Below are 22,404 nucleotides of genomic sequence, written 5' to 3'. Positions count from 1 at the left end.
GGCATCTGGGAACCATACTCCAGGGGCTTCTGCCCTCCAGGGGGCTCGGGTCCCTGAACCGTCTGTGCAGACACGAGGTTCGGGCTGAGCGCCTGCTCCCCTCCCGGAGTCTGGGGTCCAGGCCCAAGCCGGGCAGAGGGGCCCGCGAGACCGACCCCCACAGAGAACCAGGCACTGGGTCTCTGCCAGCCCCCTGGAGACCACACCTCACACACACGGTCCCATTGTTTGGGGGGAGCTAAGCGCGTCCTGTGGGACACCCCGGGAGAGGACTCTGGAAGCTCATGCCTGGTGTCCCCGCCCCCGCCCCCGCCCCCCACACCTCTGCCCTGAGCTCATCTGGCTTCCTGTCCTCTCTGTATAAACCACGGCCGTGGGGTCGACCATCTGCTGAGCCCTGGGGGTCCTCCCGGCACATCCCCGCGCCTGGGGTGCTCTTGGGGCCCCAGATGCATATGAACAGCACTTGCTTTGTTCATTCTAACCGCTCTGGTGTATTTGCCTTACATTATGGTTTTAATAGTGTTCCTCAGATAGCTAATGAAATCGAGCCTTCTTTCATACACTTACTGGCTAACTGCATACCCTGTTTTTTTTTGAAAGACCTAAGTGTTTTGCCCATTTAAAAAATTGGGTTCAGGCTCCTGGGTGGCTCAGTCGTTAAGCGTCTGCCTTCGGCTCAGGTCGTGATCCCGGGGTCCTGGGATCGAGCCCCGCATCGGGCTCCCTGCTCGGCGGGAAGCCTGCTTCTCCCTCTCCCTCTGCCTGCCGCTCACCCTGCTCGTGCTCTGTCAAATGAATAAAACGGTTTTTTAAAAAAAGCTTTTTGAAAAATTGGGTTCTATTTTTCTCATGGATTTGAAGGAATACTTTATATTTTTGTGAAATATATATTGCTAATGGCCTCATCCACTCAGGCAGGCTGGAGACCCAAGGGAGAGTTGACCCTGTAGCTCGAGTCCCAAGGCCATCTAGAGGCTGAATTCCCCTGAGGAGAATTTCCTCAAGGGACCGGTCTTGTCTCTGGATGCCTTCAACTGGTTAGGCGAGGCCCACCTGCATTATGGAGGGTCCACGGTTCTACTCAAAGCCAACTAATTTAAATGTTACTCTCATCTAAAAAAATACCTTCCCAGCAACATCTAGACTGGTGTTTGACCAAATATCTGGGTATTGTGGCCAAGTGGGTACATAAGATTAACTATCACAGTGTTGTGTTCTCTTTAAGAAAATTGGCCTACCCCAGGGGCGCCTGGGTGGCTCAGTTGGTTAAGCGTCTGCCTTCGGCTCAGGTCATGATCCCGGGGTCCAGGGATCGAGCCCCACATCGGGCTCCCTGCTCCGTGGGAAGCCTGCTTCTCCCTCTCCCACTCCCCCTGCTTGTGTTCCCTCTCTCGCTGTCAATTAAATAAATAAATAAAATCTTTAAAAAAAAAAAAATTGGCCTACCCCAAATCATATCCTAAATTTTCTTCTATGATTTTTATAATTTTACCTTTTCCCCTTAGATTCCATTTTATCCACATCAAAACCAGGCACAACTAACCCATGGTCCTAAACATTGGGGGAGTGTTACCCTTTAAGGTGGTAATGAGTGTGGGGGCATGATGAGGGTGCTGGGTGGGCTCTGTTCTTGGTCCGGGTGCCAACCTTTGTGGAAATTCATCCAGCCATTTGCCCATACTCTGTGCACTTACACGTATGTATTTATGCTTTGATGAAGTGTAAGAAGCACAGTAACGAGAGAGGGAAGAATGGACCCCCCCCCCCAAGTCTACATGAGCTTCCAACAGCCACGAGCGGAGCAGAATCTGTGATTCTCACCCCGGAGGGGATTCGCATTCTCCGACCCCAGGATGGTGGCCCAGCGTCCTGGCTACAGCTTAGAATTCTGAAAGGACAGCCAGCTCTAAGAGCACAGCCCTGATCCCTAGGACCATGGCCATTTCTAGGCTCGAACCCCGGGTGGTTTCAGGATTAGATGTAGCCTTGTTCTTTCTAGTCCCGATGCGGCACGCCGGCCGCCAGGGACGACGTGCCCGGGAGGCCACGGCGCTGCCGCGCCACCTGCTGGCCCCAGCATCTCCCAGGCCAGGGCCACTTTGAAATAGCTGATTTTCAGGATGGAGGGGGCGTGTTGGGAAAGCCGTCACCCAGCCTGGGGCAAAGCCTTGCTGCGGAGATCGGAGCCCTCCAGAGCGAGTGAGCAGATTGCTTCTGCTGGTGGCAGAGCGGTTCAGGACGTCTGTTTATCGGACACATTTTTCTAGGGCCTACTGGGAGCTGGGAATGCCGCAGGGTGCCCACTGCGGGGGGCTGAGCAGCTCCCTGGCCCCAGCCTCTTGATGCCAGGAGCCCTCTCGCTGCGACAACCCGATGTCCCCCAGACTTGGCCCAGGCCCTGGGGGCATAACTGACCGTGGGGGAGACCCCTTGCTTTTTCCTTCCTCGGTGTCCTGGGACTTAATCTGGGTGGGGCTCGCGGTCCAGGGCCGGGCAACCGCGCACAGAGGGTGTGGGCACAGAGGACAGACCCCGTGATTCCATCTATGGTAGAGGCAGCCGCCCAGCATCTCAAGGCCCAGCCTACTCCTGGAAGCTTTCTCCAAGTCACGACTTATGCTAACTCCGTCTTTAATTGCCGTTTTTTCCTTCCCCCTCAATGCACCTCTGACAGGAATATTCAGAAAGATCCTATTTCTACCTCGTGTGGGATCGAGCAGTAATTACCCACGACACACATCTCGTCAAGTCACACGGAGAAGCCACCAGCTTCTGGGATGAGACATTGACAGCTACTCTTTTCTTCCCCTCTTCCCACTCCGCCAGCAGCTCCAACGGAAAGTTTCTGGATCTTTCCTGAACACTTAGGCTGGGTGTGGGGCAGAGGCCCTGCAGGGCTGCTCAGCGATGGACACGCAGGGTGGAAGGAGTGAGAGGACCTGGGCAGACCTGTAATGCATACGGAGGGGTTTCTGGAACACGGGGCTCGTGGCCCCGTGCCTCCCAGTGCTTCTGAGTGTGGCTCTCCGGACAGGCGCATCAGCACCACACGGGCTGCTCGTGCCAAGTGCAGAACCGACGGGGGGCTGCTGAGCGCACTCAGGAGCACGGAGACTGGGCCTGCGGGGGCTGAGCTGCGTCCCCGGCCCCTCACCCCCGGACGCGGTCGCGATGGCCACAGACGTCCCCAGAATCGGGACTGCCGGTGAGCCTGCGGAGGAACCCCACACGCCCCACGAGATACACGTGCCGGCTCCCCCCTCCCCGGGAATCGATTCCCCGTCTGTAGGGGAGCGGGCGGCCCTCACACGCAGGCTGCCTGCGCCACGTCCCTCAGCGCGGCAGGTGGCCCTGCGGGCTACCCCAGGGGGCGTGGAGGTACCCTCACAGCTCTGCCCGAGAGGCCAGGAGTCCAGGCTGGTCCCTGGAGTGAGTGTGGTGGGAAGCGAAGGTGTGGGAGAGACAAACTCCAGGAGCAGCCCAGAGGTTTGCTGTTTCTGGAATCATCCGCGACCCCTGACGTGGGAACGGCTTCCAGCTGCGTCGTGTCAGCCGTCGACATGACCGACACCCGGCATACGCCTGAGGCGGGAGCCCCAGGCTGGGGGTTTCTGGAAGCTTGGGCAGGAGGGCAGGGGTGGCGCGAGAGGTCGAGGCCGAGCGGAGCAGAGATCGTGATGTCTATTTATTCCCCACACGTTTTCTTGTCACCATGGCTAGCACTCAAGTTAGGACACATCTTGCCAGACGTGGGACGGACTGCGGGTGGCTGGCAGTGCCCGTCTTCCTACTAGTTACCTACGACACACACGTACTGGGTCTACCTCGCAGACGGCCCGGACCACCAGGGAACCTCACACGATCCAGATGCCAACGCTGGCGCCCGCAGACCCGACCCCCCTCGCCCATCCTGCCTGAGTAGAGGCCGTGGGCACATCCACGATGGCCTCGTGTCCTGGGCAGGCTGGCATGCCTGCTCCCCAGAAGCAGCTCTGGTGGCACCAGGGGCCCCTGCTGGCCCCCCAGCCCTCGACAGGACAGGAGAGCCTGCCAAGGACCCAGACAGGCCGGCCGGGCAGAAGGGCAGTGGGCTGGACTCCCGGCTGGAGACAGGCTGAAAGGTCACGATCTGCCCCTTGGGGTCTGTCGGTCGTGAGTACTGGGACAGGAGGATCAGAGATGAGACACGTGTCCATCAAAATGCTCGACTGGAAGAAAAGTCCCAGTACCTGGTCCTGTGCGCCCCAGGTCGGTCCCAGCCCTGCTCCCAACTGGGATGCAAGGTCACGGAAATCGTCCTTTAGGAAAATGTGTCTGAAGAGCTCCTCACACGAAAACCCGCGATCCGAGGGGCATGGCGGCCACCGGTGCCCAGACCGCGGCTGGCAGTGAGCGCACCCGAGCAGGGCGCGGCCGGGGAGGCCAACGTTGGCCTACAGGTGGCTTCTCACGTCTCCTCTGCAGACAGACCGCGGGGGCTGCAGAGAGGGGCTCTGGGGGCCATGGGCGTCCCCAACATGGCTCGACACAGAATGGGCTGCTTCCTGGAGAGTGGCCTAGGACGACCCCCGCCCCGGAACAGTCTAGAAAACACTTTCGTGACTGGGTTTTCAGGGGGCTGGGAGAGATCAGTGCTGGTCTGCGTTCACAGCTTGCTGGCTCTGTTTCGAGAAGGGTCTGGGGGCCGTGGGAGACTACAAACAGGGAGGGGAGGGTGAAGGGAGTAATAAAAATCCATCTTAACATGCAGGTCCAGTTTCTGTTTCTTTTTCTCTCTTGGGTGGTCCAAGGGGAGAAGACAGCAAAATGCGAGACGGCTTCCAGTCGGTGGGAAGAAGCTGGCGGCACTGGGAGGGCTGGGGGGAGAAGACAGGAGGGCGGCGAGTCAGGTCGCTGGCCAGGTGGCCGCATTCACAGGCTGGGGCGGCCCCTGGGGGCCACAGCGCCGCATTAGCGCGGACGCAGAACATCCCCGCAGGCTCTGGGGCCGAGGATACCAAGCGCTGGCAAAAGTGTTTTGCAGAGAACGTTACGACATATGACAAATGCAAAATTGATGTCAACTAGGTTTTGTTCTTTTTTTTTCTTTAGGAGTGCTTTGGAGAAAAAAAAAACAAAAAAAAACGTGCCCAAATAATTAACGTTCGTTGCTGCAGGTGAAGAGATCAAAGTTGTTTTTCCTGCTGCTCAATATTTTTGGTTTTTAAAACTCTTAAACTATTTATTTTTTTAAGTTTATTTTTTTTAGTAATCTTACACCTAACACGGGGCTCGAACTCACAACCCCAAGATCAAGAGTCGCACCCTCCATGGACTGAGTCAGCCAGATGCCCTGTCCTTTGAAATCTTTAACAGAAAATCACGGTCAAAGGAGAAAGGAGAACAATGATGCCCAAGTCTCCTGGGTGGGAAAACCACAGTGCCAGGAAGCACATCTCCCAGGCACAGGATGAGTTTAGGGGCCCGGGGGGGGGGGGGCTGATCCAGCCACGGCCACTGGGGCCCCCCAGGGACCCCCAGTCTGTTTGCCAGCAATCCTGCCTCCTTAACAGCTGCTTCCAGCAAACACACACCCAGGGAACCCCAAGCGTGCAGCGCGAGGCAGGGTGGGCCTGTCGGCCTCCCTCCCGGGGACCTCGCTGGCCACCGCTGTGGCTGCCCGGAGACTTTCCGCACAAGTGCGGCCTGGGAGCTGTGGGGGCTCAGCCCTCGTCTACACAAAACCTGCCGGAGTGACGAGCCCACCCACAGACGGCCGCCCGGAAGGAACAGGGTGTGAGTGGAAACACCTGGGAAGGGGCCTGATGATCCCCGACACGCCCCACCACGGAGGCCCTCCCGACCTCACGGACCCACGGCCCATGGGGACTCACGTGGCTGGTCACTCCTGCTGGTCGTCGTTGCTGGCACTGGGGGTCCGACTCCGGATCTGACTTCGGAGCTGTTCTATCAACTCTGGATTCTGCTGCTGCATCTGCTGGGCAAACTGCTGGCCGCTGCGGGACAGGCAGGCCCAGGCTCAGGCGCGAGGCCCGGGGCATCCTCCTGGCCACTTCCTGGGCGCGCCCCCACAGGCAGCACGACTACCCGCTGGAGGATGCAGGGTCCAACGGAGAGCCCAGGGACACAGCACCTCCGTTGCTACGCTCATGGGTGGGCCCCCACCCCACCCTCGAGCCCCACTAGGCAGGTCTACTCACGCCTGGATGAGACTAGCCAGGTCATTCTGTGAGGGGCTGGTGCCGGGAGTCCCCAGGGGGTTGTGGCCACCCGAAATCATCCCGGACATGCTGCAAGGAGAGCCCACGATGTGACAGACAGCCGAGCCCGCCCATTCCCGCCAGGCCCTGCCCCTTCACCCACACGAGCCCCCCCTGGGGCCCAGAGCCTCCCCGGCCCACCCCTCTCTCTGATGGCGGCTGCTGTGAACTCCACCAGCTCACTTGGGAACAGCCTCTGTTTTTGGCTTAAAGACAGGGGTCTTCAACCAGGGTACATGAGGCCATGTTTGGAATTGCTGGCCTGCCCCCACGGCGGCCTGGATGCCCCCGAGTGTGACCCGCCCCGACTTCAGCAGTGCTGTGGATGAGAAACTGTGCTTTAAGATTTGACCACAGCCTGGCAGTTCTTCAGTAAATTAAACAGAATCACCATGTGACCCAGCAATTCCGCTCCTGGGCGTAGACCCAGACCTGAGCCCACAACACTCAGGGAGGGAACCAGACACAGAAGGCCATGTGGGGGGTAAGTCCATGTGGGTGACACGTCCAGAACAGGCTCATCCGCAGACGGGAAGGGGGCTCACGGGGGCCAGGGGGGGCTAGAAAGTGCCCCTAATGGGGATGGGGACTCTTTCTGGGGTGATGGAATGTTCTGGAATTAGATGGTGGTGATTGCTATGCAAATGAATGTACTTAATACCACTGCACTGTAAACCCTAAAATAGTTAAAACGGGTAAGTTTATGTTACATGCATCATATCACAATAAAAAAAAAATTCTAACCACAAGACCCAAAGGAGGCCGGCTGTCACTTACAGCTGCTGAACTTGGGGGTTGTTCATGAGGTTTGATGCCTGCAGAAGAGAATCCGTCATCAGACGCGTGAGCGCCCGCACCCATCTTCTGGCTGCACACCAGGCCTGGTTGACGGCTTTCCCCGCCATCTCATCTCCCACGTTTTACCACTTTGATCCTGTCTGGGTCTTGTCCCTCCTTAGGACCCGTTTCAGGAAGAGGCCGAGCGGGACGGGGAGAGGGCCCCACCCGGCGTGGCTCACGGGGGCCTGGCTAACTCGCGTGAGGCGCCGGAGCTGAGGTGCTCGGCTTCACGGGCCAGCGTCTGCCCCGACCACCCCCCGGTGCTGCCAGACGTACGGCGGGGGCTGTGCACTAACAACTACAAACCCAGCCTGCGTGCCGACCCCGGGCGCAGGAGGTCAGAGGTGTGAGCACTGCCAGGCTGAACCCCCTGCCCTGTGCCGGCTTCGGTCCCTGGGGGCCCGGCCGGCCGTCCCATCTGCAGACTCAGCGCGGCCTCTGCCGATGCAGGAGGCAAGACGCCCCTTGTTGCCCTGAGGGGATTTCTCTCTTCCTGACGCGTGGAGACCCTGGACCCTGAGGTGCGGTGAGACCACTCGGGGACACGCGCGTGCGGGGACCAGCCCTGCGCAGAGCTAGCGCTTCCGGCCTTAAGTCTCAGCGTCGGGAGGTGGTGCTTCGGCCTCAGGGGCATCCACCCGAACCTTGGGAAGCAGGTGCGGTTCTGCTGCGGCCAGGGTCTCCACAGCGTGAGGAGGAAACCGAGTGGGGGGAGGGCACGCCGTTCCCCTGGGTTTAGTCGGCTGGGGGAGGCTCGAGGGTCCTTTGTGCTCAACACTGGGCGGGTCTCACTTGGGGCGGTGTCGCCCCAGGACAGGGGGCGGTGTCTCGGACGTCTGTGGGGTGGGGCGGCTCCCGGCATCGAGGGGGTGGGGCTGGGGCTGCTTCTCTGTCCCCCACGGCGCCCCGCTCAGGCCCCCAGAGAACGGCCTGGCCCAGAGTCAGCAATGCCCAGGCCGGGCAGCCCTGGCCCGCGACAGGCAGCCCCCATGGGGATGGGAGCGCAGCTTACCATGCTCATGAAGCTGGGGTTGTTGAGCAGGCCGGCGATGTCAAAGCTGCCGACACCTCCTGTCTGTGGGGACGAGAAGAGCCCTGGTGAGTGGTCACAGGACCATGGTGCCGGCCCCCAGAACGGAGACAGAAGATCCCACAGCGGGGCGGCTGGGATCCTAAGAGGCCGAGGCTCAGATGTCCTCACAACCCAGCAGCCAGGCCTCGCGGCCAGACGGTGCTTCATCAAGGGCACGACCACGGCACCGACCGCTTAGGAAAAGTACCGTGGGACGCTCTGACATCCTGGGCCCCTGCAGAGCCTGGAGGGCCCTCAGGGGTGACAAATTCCCAGAGAACCATCACCCACCAGTCCACGGCCCACACCCCCAGCCCTCCTCCATCAGGTTCTCACACTCAGGGCCACCACCCCCTGCCCTGACCGCCCCAGAGCCAGGTGTCCAACAGCGAAAGCCGGCCCCTGTGCCGCGGACTCTGCCGAGAAGACGCATCTAGCCTGTCCTAGGCCTGCATCCCCTGCCTCACCCGTTCCTTCCTATGGAAACCGCAGTAAGCAAACTGGCCCACATTCCCCTGCTCCCACCCGCTCCCTTCCCCAGGGCCGCTCACGGGACTGGGCGTCTCTCTCAATTTCAGCTCGGCTATCTTGAGGTTCGACTTGTAGGTCTCGTTGTCAGGATCCAGCTCCAAGGCCTTCTTGTAATAGGCCACGGCCTCGGTGTGCTTGTTCAAACTGGAGAGCGCGAGGCTGGGGGAGAGACACCAGCGTGTGGAGGGGGCCTGGGAGGCTGCCCGCCACTCCCAAACTGCTCCAGTGGTCACTGTGGCCTAGCGTCTGGTGGGGACGGTGGGGACGGCCCGCAAGGGCCGGGGGCGCTGAGAGGATGGGTGTATGAAAAGAATTCAAGGGCACAAGTCCACACGGTAGGTTTGAAGGCCCAGAGGAGGGGTGCAGAGCAGAGAGCAGGGTGGTCGGACATGGCTGGTCCTGTTCTCAGCACAGAACTTCTAAAACCCGAAACTGCCCAAATCACAGGCATCTCCTGGTTTTCATAATGACCCCCTTTGATCACACCTGAGTTTATGCCTAGGAGGTGACTCAGGATGGGGCTGGTGGCCAGGAAGACCAAATCTGGGATTTGATGGGGGACCTCGTGACCCCCAAACCTCCGGGAGGGGAGAAGGCTGGAGAGCAGGCTGTAAACTGAACAATGAGATGTGGAGAATGTCCCCATTGGTGAAGGCATCACACCCCACTCTAGGGGGCCAGACAGAGCTCCCACCCGGGGACCCTCCTGGACCCTGCCCTGTGGAGCTCTTTGCATCCTCTACGATGAACCGGTACGCACAGGTGTATTTCCAACAAACCAGTGGAGCACGGGAGAGCGAGCGGTGGGAACCCGATTTACAGCAGCTGGGTCGGAAGGAGGGGAGGCCCAGATTTAGGACATGTGAGTGGGGCCGAGTCCTGACTCTGTCTAGGCAGAGGGTCAGGACTGAAGCAAACTGCTGGACACCCGGCAGGTGGTGGGGCTGGGCGTGTGGGAAGCAGCCTGAATAGGAAAGGGGGTAACAGCCGGATGTGGGGGGTGGGGCAGCCCAGGAAGGTAGAGACGGTGTGGCCCCCCCCGGTCCCCCCGGGGCACTCACCCCATCCTGCCGTAGGCTTTGCTGTAGGACGGGTCTATGCAGATGGCTCGCTCACAGTCCTGCACGGCCCCAGTGTAGTTCCCGAGTTTGCTGTAGGCCGCGGCCCTGGGGAAACAAAGCAGGGCAGGCAGGGCTGCAGGGCTCACTCGCTGCCAAGGAGGAGCCTTTTGGGGAGGAGCCTGGGCTTCCCCATCTGTCAGGCGGGGGTGGGGGGAGACACAGGGTTGCCAAGGGCCTTTGTCTGCAGAGCACCTGTGCTGGGGGCTGCGACAGCCTCCTGGGGAAACTGAGGCTGGAGGCAGAGCAGCTTGCCTCAACGATGCTGCAGAGCACCTGGCTGTGATGGGACGAGGATCTGAACCCCAAGTCCACGGGCTCAGCACCCAGGCTCTGCCCCCCGTCGGGAGCTGGCGCCCTTTCTACGTCAGGGAATAAAATCGGTTAGGCAGTAACCGATCCACGTGAGACCCGTCCAAGCTCTCAGGGGTCTCCTCTCACGCGAGATGGGTTTTTGGACAGTTTCAGGTTTTAATATTGCACTTTGCGTTTCTCCCAGGTTTTCAAGTGCAGAAAGGCATCCGATAGGCAACACTGAGCGGCTGGGCTGGTGGAGGGTGTACGGGATTCTCGGGACTATGTGTGCGACCTTTCTGTCAATCTGTTTGTGTTACTGCCCCAGAGACTCAAAATAAAGAAACCAAAACGACAAGCAGTTCTAGCCTGGCGTCAGCGTGGATGACGTGCGGCACCCCCTCCCCCAGTACCCACCGCTGGGTCCCGGGGCCACCCTGCGTCCCACGTCCCACTCAGTCCCTCTCGTCAGCACAACGGCCCGTCCTGGGAGGCCGCGGGAGAGCGGAGGCAGCTCTCCCTCTAAAAGGACCAGCCGGACGCGGCCCCTCGCGGCCAGCAGCTGCGCCGCCGTGAACGTGGGCGTGGAACGTCACCTGTGGTCTGGCTTATTTCCTTGCCGCAGCATCCGTGCAGAACGCGGCCCCGATTTTAATTCTAATGCCACGCTCAGCTCCTGTGGACACCAAGCTGGCCGCCTGCCGCTGATCTGGGGCTCTGGCTGAACAACCCCCAAGTGACAGTACAAACGCTTCCCCTGTGTGCGCCCGGCCAGTACCTGTTACAGAAATAGACGGCGTTGGCCGGGTTCAGCTCGATGGCTTTCCCGTAGAAGTGCACGGCAGCTTCAAAGTTCTCTACTTTCATCTGCTCGTTTCCTAAAGAGAGAGAAAGAAGAGCATACGCCCCGCTGTTCCCGTCAGGCCCGGCTCTCCTGGGGTTTTCTCTGAAGATGTGAGGAGACCTTGGGGCACAGGTTGCAACACTCAGATGTAGGCTTGGGGGTGGGGTGTGCGTGAAGGAGGATGTGGTTTGCGTCCGGCATCTTGTGGGTTCTGGCCTGAGCCGCACTCTGGTGACTGTCACTGCTTCAGCTGGGACACTTGGGAGACACAAATCTCTAATACTGTCGCTTTTGCTCCTTCCTTCAGAAGTAACCAAGTTTCATGAAATCTACTTCAAATAATTCAGCAGTTTTTAAATATTCACAGGTGTCCATCACCACGACCTAATGCCAGAACATTCCATTTCCCCAAAAAATAGCACTGACCCTATCAGCAGTTATCCCCCACCCCCTCCCCAACCTCTGACACACACTAACTCATTTCTGTGTCCGTGGACGAGCCTGTTCTGGACGTGTCACCCACGTGGACTCACACCCTGTGTGGCCTTCTGTGTCTGGTTCCCTCCCTGAGCGTCGTGGGCTCGGGGTCCGTCCCCGGGGCCGCGCGTGTGGGCGCCTGGCTCCTGCTCGCGGCCGAGGGACGCTCCAGAATACAGATAGGTCACATTTTGTTTATCCTTTTTGCCACTTTAGGGACATTTGGGCTGTTCTACCTTTTGGCTTCCGTGGACACACGCCTGCAGCTCTCCTGGGCCCACACCTGGGAGGGGAGCGGCTGGGCCACGAGCCCACCGTGTGACCACTTGGGAGCTGTCAGGACGCCTTCCACAGCGACTGCCCTGGCCACGTTCCCACGGGCTGCACGCGGGGCTCCGCTCACAGCACATCCTCGCACCTGTGTGCTGTGCGCAGCTTCACAGCAACCCCCCCCGCTGCCACACCCCTGCGGGCCCGCCCCCCCCGCTGCCACACCCCTGCGGGCCCGCCCCCCCCACTGCCACACCCCTGCGGGCCAGCCCCCCCCCGCCCCCCTCCCCGCAGTCCAGGCAGGTGAGGTGCCTGGTGGGGATGCAGACGGTCTAGCCTCACCTTCAGTTTTGAGGCGCTCTGCCTCAGCCGAGTCCTCCTCCGAAGGTGGAGTTCGCTCGGGGCTTCTCAGGTCCTGCGGCACTTCCTGGCCCCAAGGCAAAGACGAGCTGTTTAAGGGGCAGCGGGCAACCCTACCGCTTTCCTCCTGCTCCGGGGCCGCCCCAGAGGGCAGCTGAGCTCCCACGGGGAGGCCCTCAGGCCAGGGTGGCCGGGGCGAGCCCCCCACTTCCCTGTCTGCAAACCGGGAACCACGCTCCACGGCACGCAGCCTGGGAGAGAGTGCGGGCCCCACACGGGTCCTCCGGAGCCCTCGGCCACTCGTGCTGTTACTTTTGTCCTGGGAAGCCCAGAGACTCACCTTGCCCGCAGCGGCTGCTTCAAATATTTCCGGAAGAGTCTGAGGGAGAGCGAGGTCGCGGTCTTCAACAGTCACCCCAAAAGCAGTCTCCAGGCACTGGATCGCAACTGGGAGGGAGACAAAGGCATTTTCTTCTGAACGCAGCCCAGACTTTAGGACTTTGGGGCTCAGAGGGAGTCCCTCCCCTGAGAAACCCGGGTCAACGGCCTGGCACCTGGTGCCGAAACGCCACCTCCCACCGTGTCACTGCGAGCTGAAGCAGCTGGACGCCAAGGCGCTGGTGGCAGTGTCCGGCCTGGGCTCCTCGCCCACCCAGCCCCGTGCGGGTTCCAGGTGCCGTGGCTGCCCCTCCCTCTTTGAAGAGAGAGCCTTTCCCCTCTCCTCAGTGGAGTTGCACGCGTGCAGTGGTGGAGAAGGTTCCAGAACTGCCCCTCGACGAAAGATGGGGAGATGACCAGAACACCTGCAGGATGCTGGGCCTGAGGTGACGGGGGCTGGCTACGTGTGGCAGGAAGGAGGGAGGGCAGTGGGCCCACAGGTACCTTCCAAGCTCTCCTGGGCGTCGGATGAGAGCCCCCCGTGCCGGAGCTGGTCATGCAGGAACCGGATGATGGCGTAGGCCAGGCGCTTCTTGTTATCCATCTTGAGATAGGAAGAGACAACGCCCTGGGGTTTTCACGATCTGCGGACCCAAGCCGAGGGCATGAGGAGCACAGACGGGGGGTATGGGTGCTGCTGAGACAGTGCCCATGGCACCCGCCGCTCCAGGCCCCCCAGACTGCTGGGCCTGGCTCACCAGGCCTGCGCCAGCCCCAGCCCCAAGGAAGCCACTTTAAGCACAAGTGAGGGCGGTTATGACCCCATTTCACAGATAGACACTGAGGCTCCCTCGGGCAGGTGGAGTGTTCCCAGCCATCCTGCCTCCTTACTCTAAAGAAGGCCACGTGGCCTTGGCCGTCACCACCCCTTCACAGATTCAGTGGCACACAGGGACTCCCAGGGATGCAGAGGGCCAGCCCGCAAGTGCTAGTCCTGCAGGTCTACGAACCCCAAGTTTTAGCTAAGCACAAGCCAGACCCCAGTCCCACCTGCTTCTCCACTCAGATTGAGAAAACAAAACTGACGGTTCTCCAGGTCCTGATACCCCCGAGGGACATGAGGGGGTTGGACAAGTATCGTGGGGGGGGGCAGGAGATGGAGGGGGGCAGTAGCGGAGGGGCCCAGAGTAGACCAAAAGGCCCCAGAGGCACCGAGCCCTTTCCAGGCCGTCCGAGGGCCTTCTCTGGGTCCCTCTGCTGTGTGCTGGACTCCCAGGCCAGGAGTGATCCGGCCTCAGGGGCTCTGGGCCATGTCTGGGTACGTCTGTGGTGCTCCTGCCATTGGGTGGACCTGCTGCTCAGCCCCCGGCTCCCAGGATGCCCACACAACGGAGAACTATCAGGCTCCAGCGTCAGCAGTGCCCAGAGGAGAGCCCTGGTCTGGAACATTCCGGGGGTGAGGGGGGTCTGCCACCTGAGGGTCCATGATGGGTCAGGCACGTCACAACACCATCTCATCCCCCTCCACACCGTGACCTCCACGGCCGCTCCTGCTGACAGAGGCAACAGGTTGGCGTGGGGGTCTGGGAGAAGCGGCTGGCCCAAGGCCGCTCAAGTCCACCTGCACAGCAGCCGGAACCCGCAGCAGGAAGCACCTCGGTCTCCCGAAAACTCCTCCAGTGGGGTGAACAGCTGTGCCCCATAGAGAACGAGCAGCAGGCCTCCTGACCACATTCTCATGAACCTGTTACCAGCCACGATGGTTAAACGAAGCCGGGAAGAGTCCGTCATGCAGCCCCAGGCTCTCCACCCTGAGATGGGGTCAGTACGGGGCGGGGTCACCGCCACTGGGCAAGGGCAGTCAAGATGCTCGGTGCCGGCCGTGTGCAGAGCTCGGTCTCTGGTTCACGGGAATCTACGTCCATCCACAGCTGCTTCTTTTTTTTTTTTTTTTTTTAAAGATTTTATTTATTTATTTGAGAGAGAGAGTGAGCACGAGAGGGGGGAGCGGGAGAGGGAGAAGCAGACTCCCCACTGAGCAGGGAGCCCGATGCGGGACTCGATCCCGAGACTCCAGGATCATGACCCGAGCTGAAGGCAGACGCCCAACCAACTGAGCCACCCAGGCGCCCGATCGACAGCTGCTTCTTAAAGTGAGGGACCCAGACACGGAAGGCCACACGGGGTGTGATTCTACCGGGATGTGGGACACGTCCAGAACAGGCTCATCCACGGACGGGAAGGGGGCTTGTAGGGGCCGGGGGGCTGGGGCAGAGGTGGGGAATGATAGCTGATGGGTACAGAGTTTCTTTTTGGGGTGATGGAATGTTCTAGACTTAGAGAAAGGTGTCGGTTACACAGCAGTGTGAATATACCAAAATCCACTGAACTCTAAGGCATGTGAATTATACTTCAATCTTAAATAAGGGAGAAACTTAAAACACCTGTGTTCCGTAAAGCAGGCGAAGTAATTAAAGCTCTTTGAGGATGGTAATGAGCTTCCCATTTCTGGACACAAAGCCCCTTTATCTAGCAAGTGCCTTTGGCCGGAGAGCCTCCCTAGAACTGGAAGGTCTGGGATCAGGATGGGCCGGTGCCCGGAGGACGAATGGCCAGTCCCAGACCAGAGGACCTTAGGGGCAATAGAGGGGCCCACAGAGATCAGCCACCACAACCCACTCGTTTTGGGGGAAGCAAAGCTCCAAAAGGAGTCCTGGTCCCCAGCTGAGAGGGTATAGAGAGTAAACCAGTCAACCTGCTGACCACCAAACCTAGAAGAACAGACTAAAATGTCAAACTGTTCCCATTTTAGGTATCTGTTTCGGCAGCGGCATTATTTACAGCAGCTGACGGGCAGACCCGACACCAACGTCCATCCATGGATGAATGAATAAACACGGTGCAGTCCATCCCCACGCGGGAACACGCTCCAGCCTCAGGAAGGAAGGGACCCTGACACCTGCCACGACGTGCAGGGACCCTGAGGACACTGGGCTCAGTGAGAGGAGCCAGATCCAGAAGGACACATCCCGCAGGACCCCACTCCCAGGAGGTCCCCAGAGGAGTCCCGTCCACACAGACAGAGAGGAGAGGGTGGGAGCTGGGGCTGGGGCGGGGGTGGGGAGTCCGTGCTTCATGGGGACAGAGTCTCCATGTGCGGAGATGGAAAGTTCTGGAGATGGAGGGTGGGGGTGGTCGCAGGGCCATGTGAGTGTGCTTCATGCCGCTGAGCTGTGCACTTAGAGATGGTTATGACAGTAAATTTTGTTATGTATATCTTATTAGAAATTATAATTAGGCGCCTGGGTGGCTCAGTTGGTTAATCATCTGCCTTCGGCTCAGGTCATGATCCTGGAGTCCCAGGATCGAGTCCCACATTGCATCGGGCTCCCTGCTCAGTGGGGAGTCTGCTTCTCCCTCTGACCCTGCCCCCTCTCGTGCTCTTTCAAATAAATAAAATCTTGAAAAAAAGAAATTAGAATTAGAATTTCTAGTTAGAATTAGAAAAAGTTTTGTCTTCTTTTGTTTCCGAAGCCTGAGGTCCTCCCCTTCAGAGGTACAGCCCCAGGACCCTTTGCATGCTGTGCTCTAAGTCGGGCCTTGAGGGTCACGTCTGGGCAGCTGCCTGTGGAGAATGAATCTTGCCTACACCCCACCTACGGGTTCCAGGCACCACTTCTGAGCCTGCTTCCCTTCCCTCCCCTCCCACGGGTCACTCACTGGGCTTTGTGTATGCATACGTGTGTATGGGAGGACAGGGCTTGGTCTTCTCTCCCAGGGAATGAATGCAGGTCTTGATGGTGATGTGTGCTCACTTAAGAGCGGACTGAGAAAGGAAGTCTGGTCTTCAGCAGACGTTTCCTGCCCTCCTGGTCTGAGTGGTGAAGACGGGGGGAGGGGAGTGTATGAAACTACTGAGGCTCATGGGGGCAAGGGTTCAAACACTAAAGACCAAGTCACGCTCCTCTCTGGCGTACTTCCGGTCCTTCCCATGCCCCCAGATCTTGGAGCCTCAGGGCATCTGCACGTGAGGATCCCCTGCCCCCGAAGGACTCGAAGCACTCTGGCCTGATCTCCCCAGCATGAGCTCTCACTGCCTGCTTCCTGGGCTTCTCCTGGGCTGTTGCTTGGTCTGCTCTCAAATGCCAGCCCCTCCAATGCAATTCACTGTCAATAAATCAGAGTCCCCTGGAGCCTGCCCTGGGCCTGGCACAGTGATGACAGGCCAGAGAGGCCTGATTTGCCTGGGTGGACCAGAGCCTGGAGTCACGTCTTAGGGCCAGCCATCTTTGCCTGAGGCCGGTTCCACGTCACCTTCCCCACCCTAAGCTAAAGAATGCTCTTTGTCCCATCTCAAAGAGTCGCAGCCAATACCCTCATTTTTCTCTTCTATAAAACGGGGTAACAGAGGTGTCCTTACCAGCTGTTACAAGAATTCGTGACTTAACGTAGCGTTTCTGTACCTTGGCACGACCGACATCAGCGGCTGGATCGGTCTTTGCTGGTGGCGGGGGCGGGGCCTACCCTGTGCGTGCAGAGTGGTAACCGCATCCCTGGTCTCTGTCCAGTGTGCCCTGAAGCAAGGGGCAGAATCTCCCCCCGGGTGAGACCTCTGGGTCAGGGGGTTTCACTGACCCCCAGGAGACTGTGCTCTGTAACCATCTGACTCCTGAGGTCCTGGGATGCTGCACATGTTGAAATACACACACTGAGTCGGAGGGAGAGAGGGGGTGACTCACAGATGCTGGGGTCGCCCTGGTTTGTACCCTCTGCCCCCGGGGGATTTACTCTGGTGTCCAGCGTGAGCAGGGACCAGACTCAATATTTTTCCAAATAATCACTGCAGGGTCTCTCCCACTTGGCCCTAACATTAGAGGCAGGTCACTCTCTGTGGGGGCGTCCTGAGCACTGCAGGGGTTCAGCAGCATCCCTGGCCACACCCCTTCAATGCCCCTCCCCACAGTGGTAACAACCACAGATGTCCCCAGACATGGCCAAACCACCCAGCTGAAAACCACTGAAACTCCAAGTGAGAAAAGTAAAGGCTCTAAATCAGTACAAGTCAGATTTTTCTGGGCCAAGAACTTTGATGCAAACTTTCTGTTTGCACATTTTGGGCTTCAGCCCCGCAGCAGAGGGAGCCTGGGTCCACAGCCGAGGACTATGTCCCCAAGGCGTGAGACGGAGCCAGCAAGGCATCTGACACAGGGGGTCCACAGAAACTCTTGCTTCTTTGCGAGACAGTTTGTGAATCTGACTTCCACGTATGGCTTTTGAGACGAACCACCTTCTGCTCTCCACAAAGCTGGGCCCAACAAAACACGAAGACAGCACTTTTCCTCGACTCCTACCAGGCACCCGGACCCTTCTGAACAATCACAACTTGTAGGGTTTTGGCTGCTGGACAAAATTCTCAGAGAAGGCCTACTCTCTGAACAGTGAGTGCTTTATGAGCTCTCAGAAAGCACCACCGAGGTGCCCGCCGCACAGGGTGCTCGGCAAGCCTAGTGAGGGTGGAGTAGGGGGTCCTGGGGCCAGCTCCTCCGGTGGTCTTCACAATCCCTCCCGGCTCTCAGTCCACCTTTTCGTTTCCACATTTAAAAACAAAAACAGCCTCTGCTTCTTTTATTTCCCTGCCCAGAACTGGTCAAAGGGAAAAAATGGCAAGCCTCACTAAAATGAGCGACCTCTCACCCCCCTCAGACAGTGGAGCGCCCGCTGCTGAGGGCTGCCTGCCTCCATCCTGAGCCCGGAGCTCTGCTCACAAACAGCAGTGTGCGAAGCCTGGGCTCTAGTCCTCTCTCTCATCCTAGCCCGCCCCTGGTGTCTGAGCAAGGACTGTCCCGAGGCTTGAGCCCACGACCCCCATCAAAGCCTGTTTCTTCTAAAATGCCGCCAGAATGCTCTGCATGCTTAAAAACCATCAAAAGCTCCCTGAAACTTCATGAGTGTGCATGTGATGCCTTTCACCAAATTCTCAGTGGCTCCGCTCAAACACAACTGCTCACCTTTCCTCCAACCCACCTGGAAACTCTTAATTCCCTTCAACACTGAGCTGCAAAGATATCTCAGACAGAGCTAGATGCCCGTTATTTTTTGGCAAAGTCCAAGTACCAGCCTTATCAGCAGCCCAGAAGGCTTTAAAACTGTCATCTGTCTCCCGCCCTCACCCAGACTGTGAGCGCTGGACAGACATCTTCCCTTTCAACTGCAGCACTCAGCAGTGTCTGAACCATATGGTCTTGGGAAAACATTAGATCCCTGTCAAATTGAGAGCCACCCGACCAAGTTCTCTGGGAAGACCAGAAGAGACAACAAACCTTGGGTCTTGCCTACCTACCAACAGTTCCCTTTATTCCTTCAATCCCCTTGCTGAGCATTTCCCACAGGGGCTAGCGTTGGGTCTTGGTAAAAAAAAAAAAAAAAAAAAAATGGGGGCGCCTGGGTGGCTCAGTCGTTGAGCATCCGCCTTCGGCTCAGGTCATGATCCCGGGGTCCTGGGATCGAGCCCTGCACTGGGCTCCCTGTTCTGTGGGAAGCCTGCTTCTCCCTCTCCCACTCCCCCTGCTTGTGTTCCCTCTCTGGCTGTCTCTCTGTCAGATAAATAAAATCGTTAAAAGAAAATGTAAGCTCAAAGTTAAGACTGTAGCTCACAAACTGGGGCAGAGCTTAACCCCGTTTACAGTTGCTCACCCTTCCTGAAAGACTGAATTATAAACCTCAGGTGAAATCCTTGGCGTGCTGAGCACTTTCCAGGCCCTGAGCTCAGTGCAGTGCATGCAATCACTTATGGAGGGGGTCAGTGATCATTTTCCGAAAAGGGCCACAGGGCTTTTGTGGAAACCACTCAACTTTGGTCTTGTGCAAAAGCAGTCACAGGTTTTGTGATGAACTGCGCCCACAAAACTTCATTTACAGAAACAGGCTGCAGCTGGATTTGGCCCCCTGCTCACAGTCAGCCGAGTCCCTGGGTTGTTTATGACAAACCCCATTGTACAGAAGGAAAAACTGAGGTTCAGAAAGATGGGGGTGCTACCCGAGGTCACCCAGCTTAGAAGACACAAACCAGGAATTTTGAGCCCAGCAGTCGGGACTCCAGAGCCTCCTAAACTCCGAAGTGCCCTTTCCTCTCCCCACAAAACCTGCAGTTTTCTTGAGTCCATACCCCACCCCCTTGTGTGCAGCTCACGCCGGTGAAGAAGCACTGGTCTAGAGGAAGGTTTAACTTCCCCACTGTGGACACTGCGGACGGTTCTCTGCGGGGAAGTCCTGGGCACTGCCGGGTTAGGCAGCATCCCTGGCCCCCACCCACCTGCTGCCAGGAGTGCACCCAGTCGTGGCCACAACAAATGACCCCCAGACATTACCCTGTGTCCCCCAGGGCGATAAAACCACTGGTCTGGGGAGAAGAAAAGCAGACAGACCAATCAGAGATAGAAAACCAAAGGAAACGGAACATCCTGCAGCCTACGGGATGCAGACTGCACGTTTTCTGACACCTAATAAACCAGCCATTCTCTAGTAAACTCTTAACAAGCAGAAGGAACCTGAGCAGAGAATGTTCTGCTTACTTAACTTCACGAGAACCCAGGAAGCACGTTCTTCTAGGGTCCCTGTTTTAGAAGAAAAGCGCTGCTCAGGGAGGGAAGCGATCTGCCCCAGCTCACACAGCCAGTGAGAGGAGGTGGAGCTGGTCCTCAGCCCCAGCTCCTCTCCAGCACAACCGACAGAAGACCCGAGCTGTGAAAGACCTAACAGCCGCTATTAAGCTCTCACTTTGCGGGGGGCCCTGCCGCTTTAATCTTCCCAAGACCCCCACCTCCCACCCCACTCAATCTGGCAAGGACCGTGACGACGCCCGTTTTACAGCGGGGGAAACTGAGGCTCCGGGAAGCCAAGAGGCTTGCCAGGTGGAGAGTGGCGGCTCCTGGGACAGGACCCCGACCTGCGCCCCACGAACGGGGTCCCCATTCAAAGGGACTGTGTTTCCGGGCAGCAGAAGACACCCTCACTGCTTGCGGGGCGTTTTCACCTCCCGCTGTCCACCCACGGGCCTGCGAAGCAGCATTTCCCGGGCCTGGGGTCCGGGGGAGGTTGACCAGCGCCGGCGAGGGCCTGCCCGACGCCACCCTTCCTCAGTTTCCCCTTCGCGCCGCCCACTCACAGCAGCCAGCTGATCGCGGCGACCCCAACCCCAAACCAACCTCCCCTTACGGGCCCTGGAACCCCGAGAGCTCCGAGCCGCGGACCCCAAGCCCAACCGGCACAACGCCGGGCACCCCCCCTCCACGACTCACCTCTCCGGCGGCCGAACGCCGACCCACCGACGGCTGCGCCTGCGCACCGCGGCGCTGCCCGGCCCCGCCTCCGGCCGCGACGCCTGCGCGGAAGGAGCCGGCTCCCGTTGGGTTTTATTCTGCGCAGGCGCGTTAATTATCGAGGCGGGCGTGGGGAGAAGTGACGTAACTTAGAGGTGGGGGAGAGCTGGTCGTTAGGGCAACTGACCTCTGCGACCGAACGGAGGCCGGAAATCAGGAGCGATTTCCCCTCTCGAGCGGGAATGGAGCGGTGCATGGTGGGACGGTGGCGGACTCCGGCGCGGTCCGCAGAGCCGGTCACGTGGCACCGAGCCGGCCACGTGGTGTTGCTGTGTCCGGGTATCCGGCGCCCGGAGCCGCACAGGCGCTCTGTGAATGGGAGCGACTGTTACCCGCAATCCTTTACACTTACCCACCCATCCACCCACAAACGCATTCTTTCATTCAGTCAACGCACAAGACGTAAAGGAACACAAACATGTATGTTTAGAGCAGGTGCTTAATAGCGAACAAGTATTTACTGCAAACCAACTGTAAAAACCAGGAAAGTGTTCGCTCCCATTACCTTGTACCGGGGTCGACGAACTACAAACTAGTACGCTAGGACGTAGACGAACCCTTTTCACCTGATGGCAAGCTCTATAAAGAAAAAATGGCGTGCCGGGACTATGATTGGGGAGGCAGGTGGGCCGGGATGGTTAGGGAAGATCCACCTTGTCGAGGTGGATTTGGAGGATAAGGGAAAAAACTCCAGGTACGGAAAACGGCGAAAATGAAGATTAAGTAGGATAAAGCTTGGTGGGCTTAATAGAGGGTGAGTGATGAGGAAGTTCCCTAGGATGACTCACAACTGATCACCGTTAGTGTTGAAGTTGCAAGAAGTGTTCTCCTAATTCACTTTTATCCTGTTTAAAACGCATGCATGTTTAAAGCCCGGTGTTCTTTAATTTCTTTTGCAGAAATAAGGGGAGTGGGTTTTTTGGCCATTTTGGCTCTAGTAAATTTTCCTACCTGGGCCCCTTACTTCAAGATTTTGTTTGTTTTAATGGACTTACAATAGTTACAGGTTAGGATACTGCACCGTTTAAAAACACCTGTTGTTTGAAGTCCCGGATTCATCTACTGAAGCTTTCTCGATTTTTTAAAAAACTGCCTTTAATTTAATTGATTCACCGGATTCTGCTGATATCCGTGTCCTGCCTATATTCGTTCGATGCTAGAAGTTGGGTAGGATGCTGGTTGGGAAAATCTACAAAAAGCGCCTGAGATCTGGATGGTAAGGGGTTACTAACGTGACGCCCTCAAGTGCGGGAGAAAACCTGCAAAATTAGCCCAATACAGTTATAAAAGTAGAAAGGGGGCAAGCACAAATTAATACGGGAGCTAGAAGCCCAGGCAGAGAAATCCAGGCAGAAAGAATCGCAAGTACACAGGATTCTGGGCGCCAGCTGTGTGTGGTTTCCATGGAAACGTCCCTCCCGGGCCTCCCCGAAGGTTCCGCCCCCCTCGCCGCCAGAGCCAATGACGGACAGGGAGGGTTCCAGCGCGTGCGTAGAGGGCGTCAGCCTCCCAAAGCACCGCCTCGCGATGTGGGCGGAGCTGGGGCGCGCGTGCGCCCTGTCCTTCGGCGCACGCGCCC

At 58.3% G+C, this 22,404-nt stretch overlaps 1 protein-coding gene across 2 annotated transcripts; it reads right to left on the bottom strand.

Annotated features, from left to right (window-relative positions):
- Positions 1-3,675: 3,675 nt before the first annotated feature.
- On the bottom strand, positions 3,676-20,870 carry SGTA (small glutamine rich tetratricopeptide repeat co-chaperone alpha). Of its 2 annotated transcripts, none has more exons than XM_036100974.2 (12): positions 20,745-20,870; positions 12,952-13,091; positions 12,410-12,516; positions 12,052-12,136; positions 10,897-10,996; positions 9,768-9,872; positions 8,727-8,865; positions 8,116-8,178; positions 7,041-7,078; positions 6,204-6,293; positions 5,877-5,999; positions 3,676-4,859 (listed from the first exon to the last, which is right to left on the bottom strand). In XM_036100974.2, the coding sequence occupies exons 2-11, from the start codon at positions 13,049-13,051 to the stop codon at positions 5,885-5,887; spliced, it is 942 nt and encodes a 313-aa protein (XP_035956867.1). In that variant the 5' UTR covers positions 13,052-13,091; positions 20,745-20,870; the 3' UTR covers positions 3,676-4,859; positions 5,877-5,884. The 2 variants fall into 2 exon arrangements, with proteins under 2 accessions (XP_035956867.1, XP_035956868.1); XM_036100975.2 differs by having other exon boundaries at positions 12,952-13,051; positions 20,745-20,844.
- Between the last annotated feature and the right edge of the window lie 1,534 nt (positions 20,871-22,404).

This window comes from Halichoerus grypus, chromosome 1, assembly GCF_964656455.1.
Source record: "Halichoerus grypus chromosome 1, mHalGry1.hap1.1, whole genome shotgun sequence".
NCBI lineage: Eukaryota > Metazoa > Chordata > Mammalia > Carnivora > Phocidae > Halichoerus > Halichoerus grypus.
The sequence above is the reverse complement of the archived record's forward strand: the minus strand, read 5'-3'. Positions and strand labels throughout refer to the sequence as shown.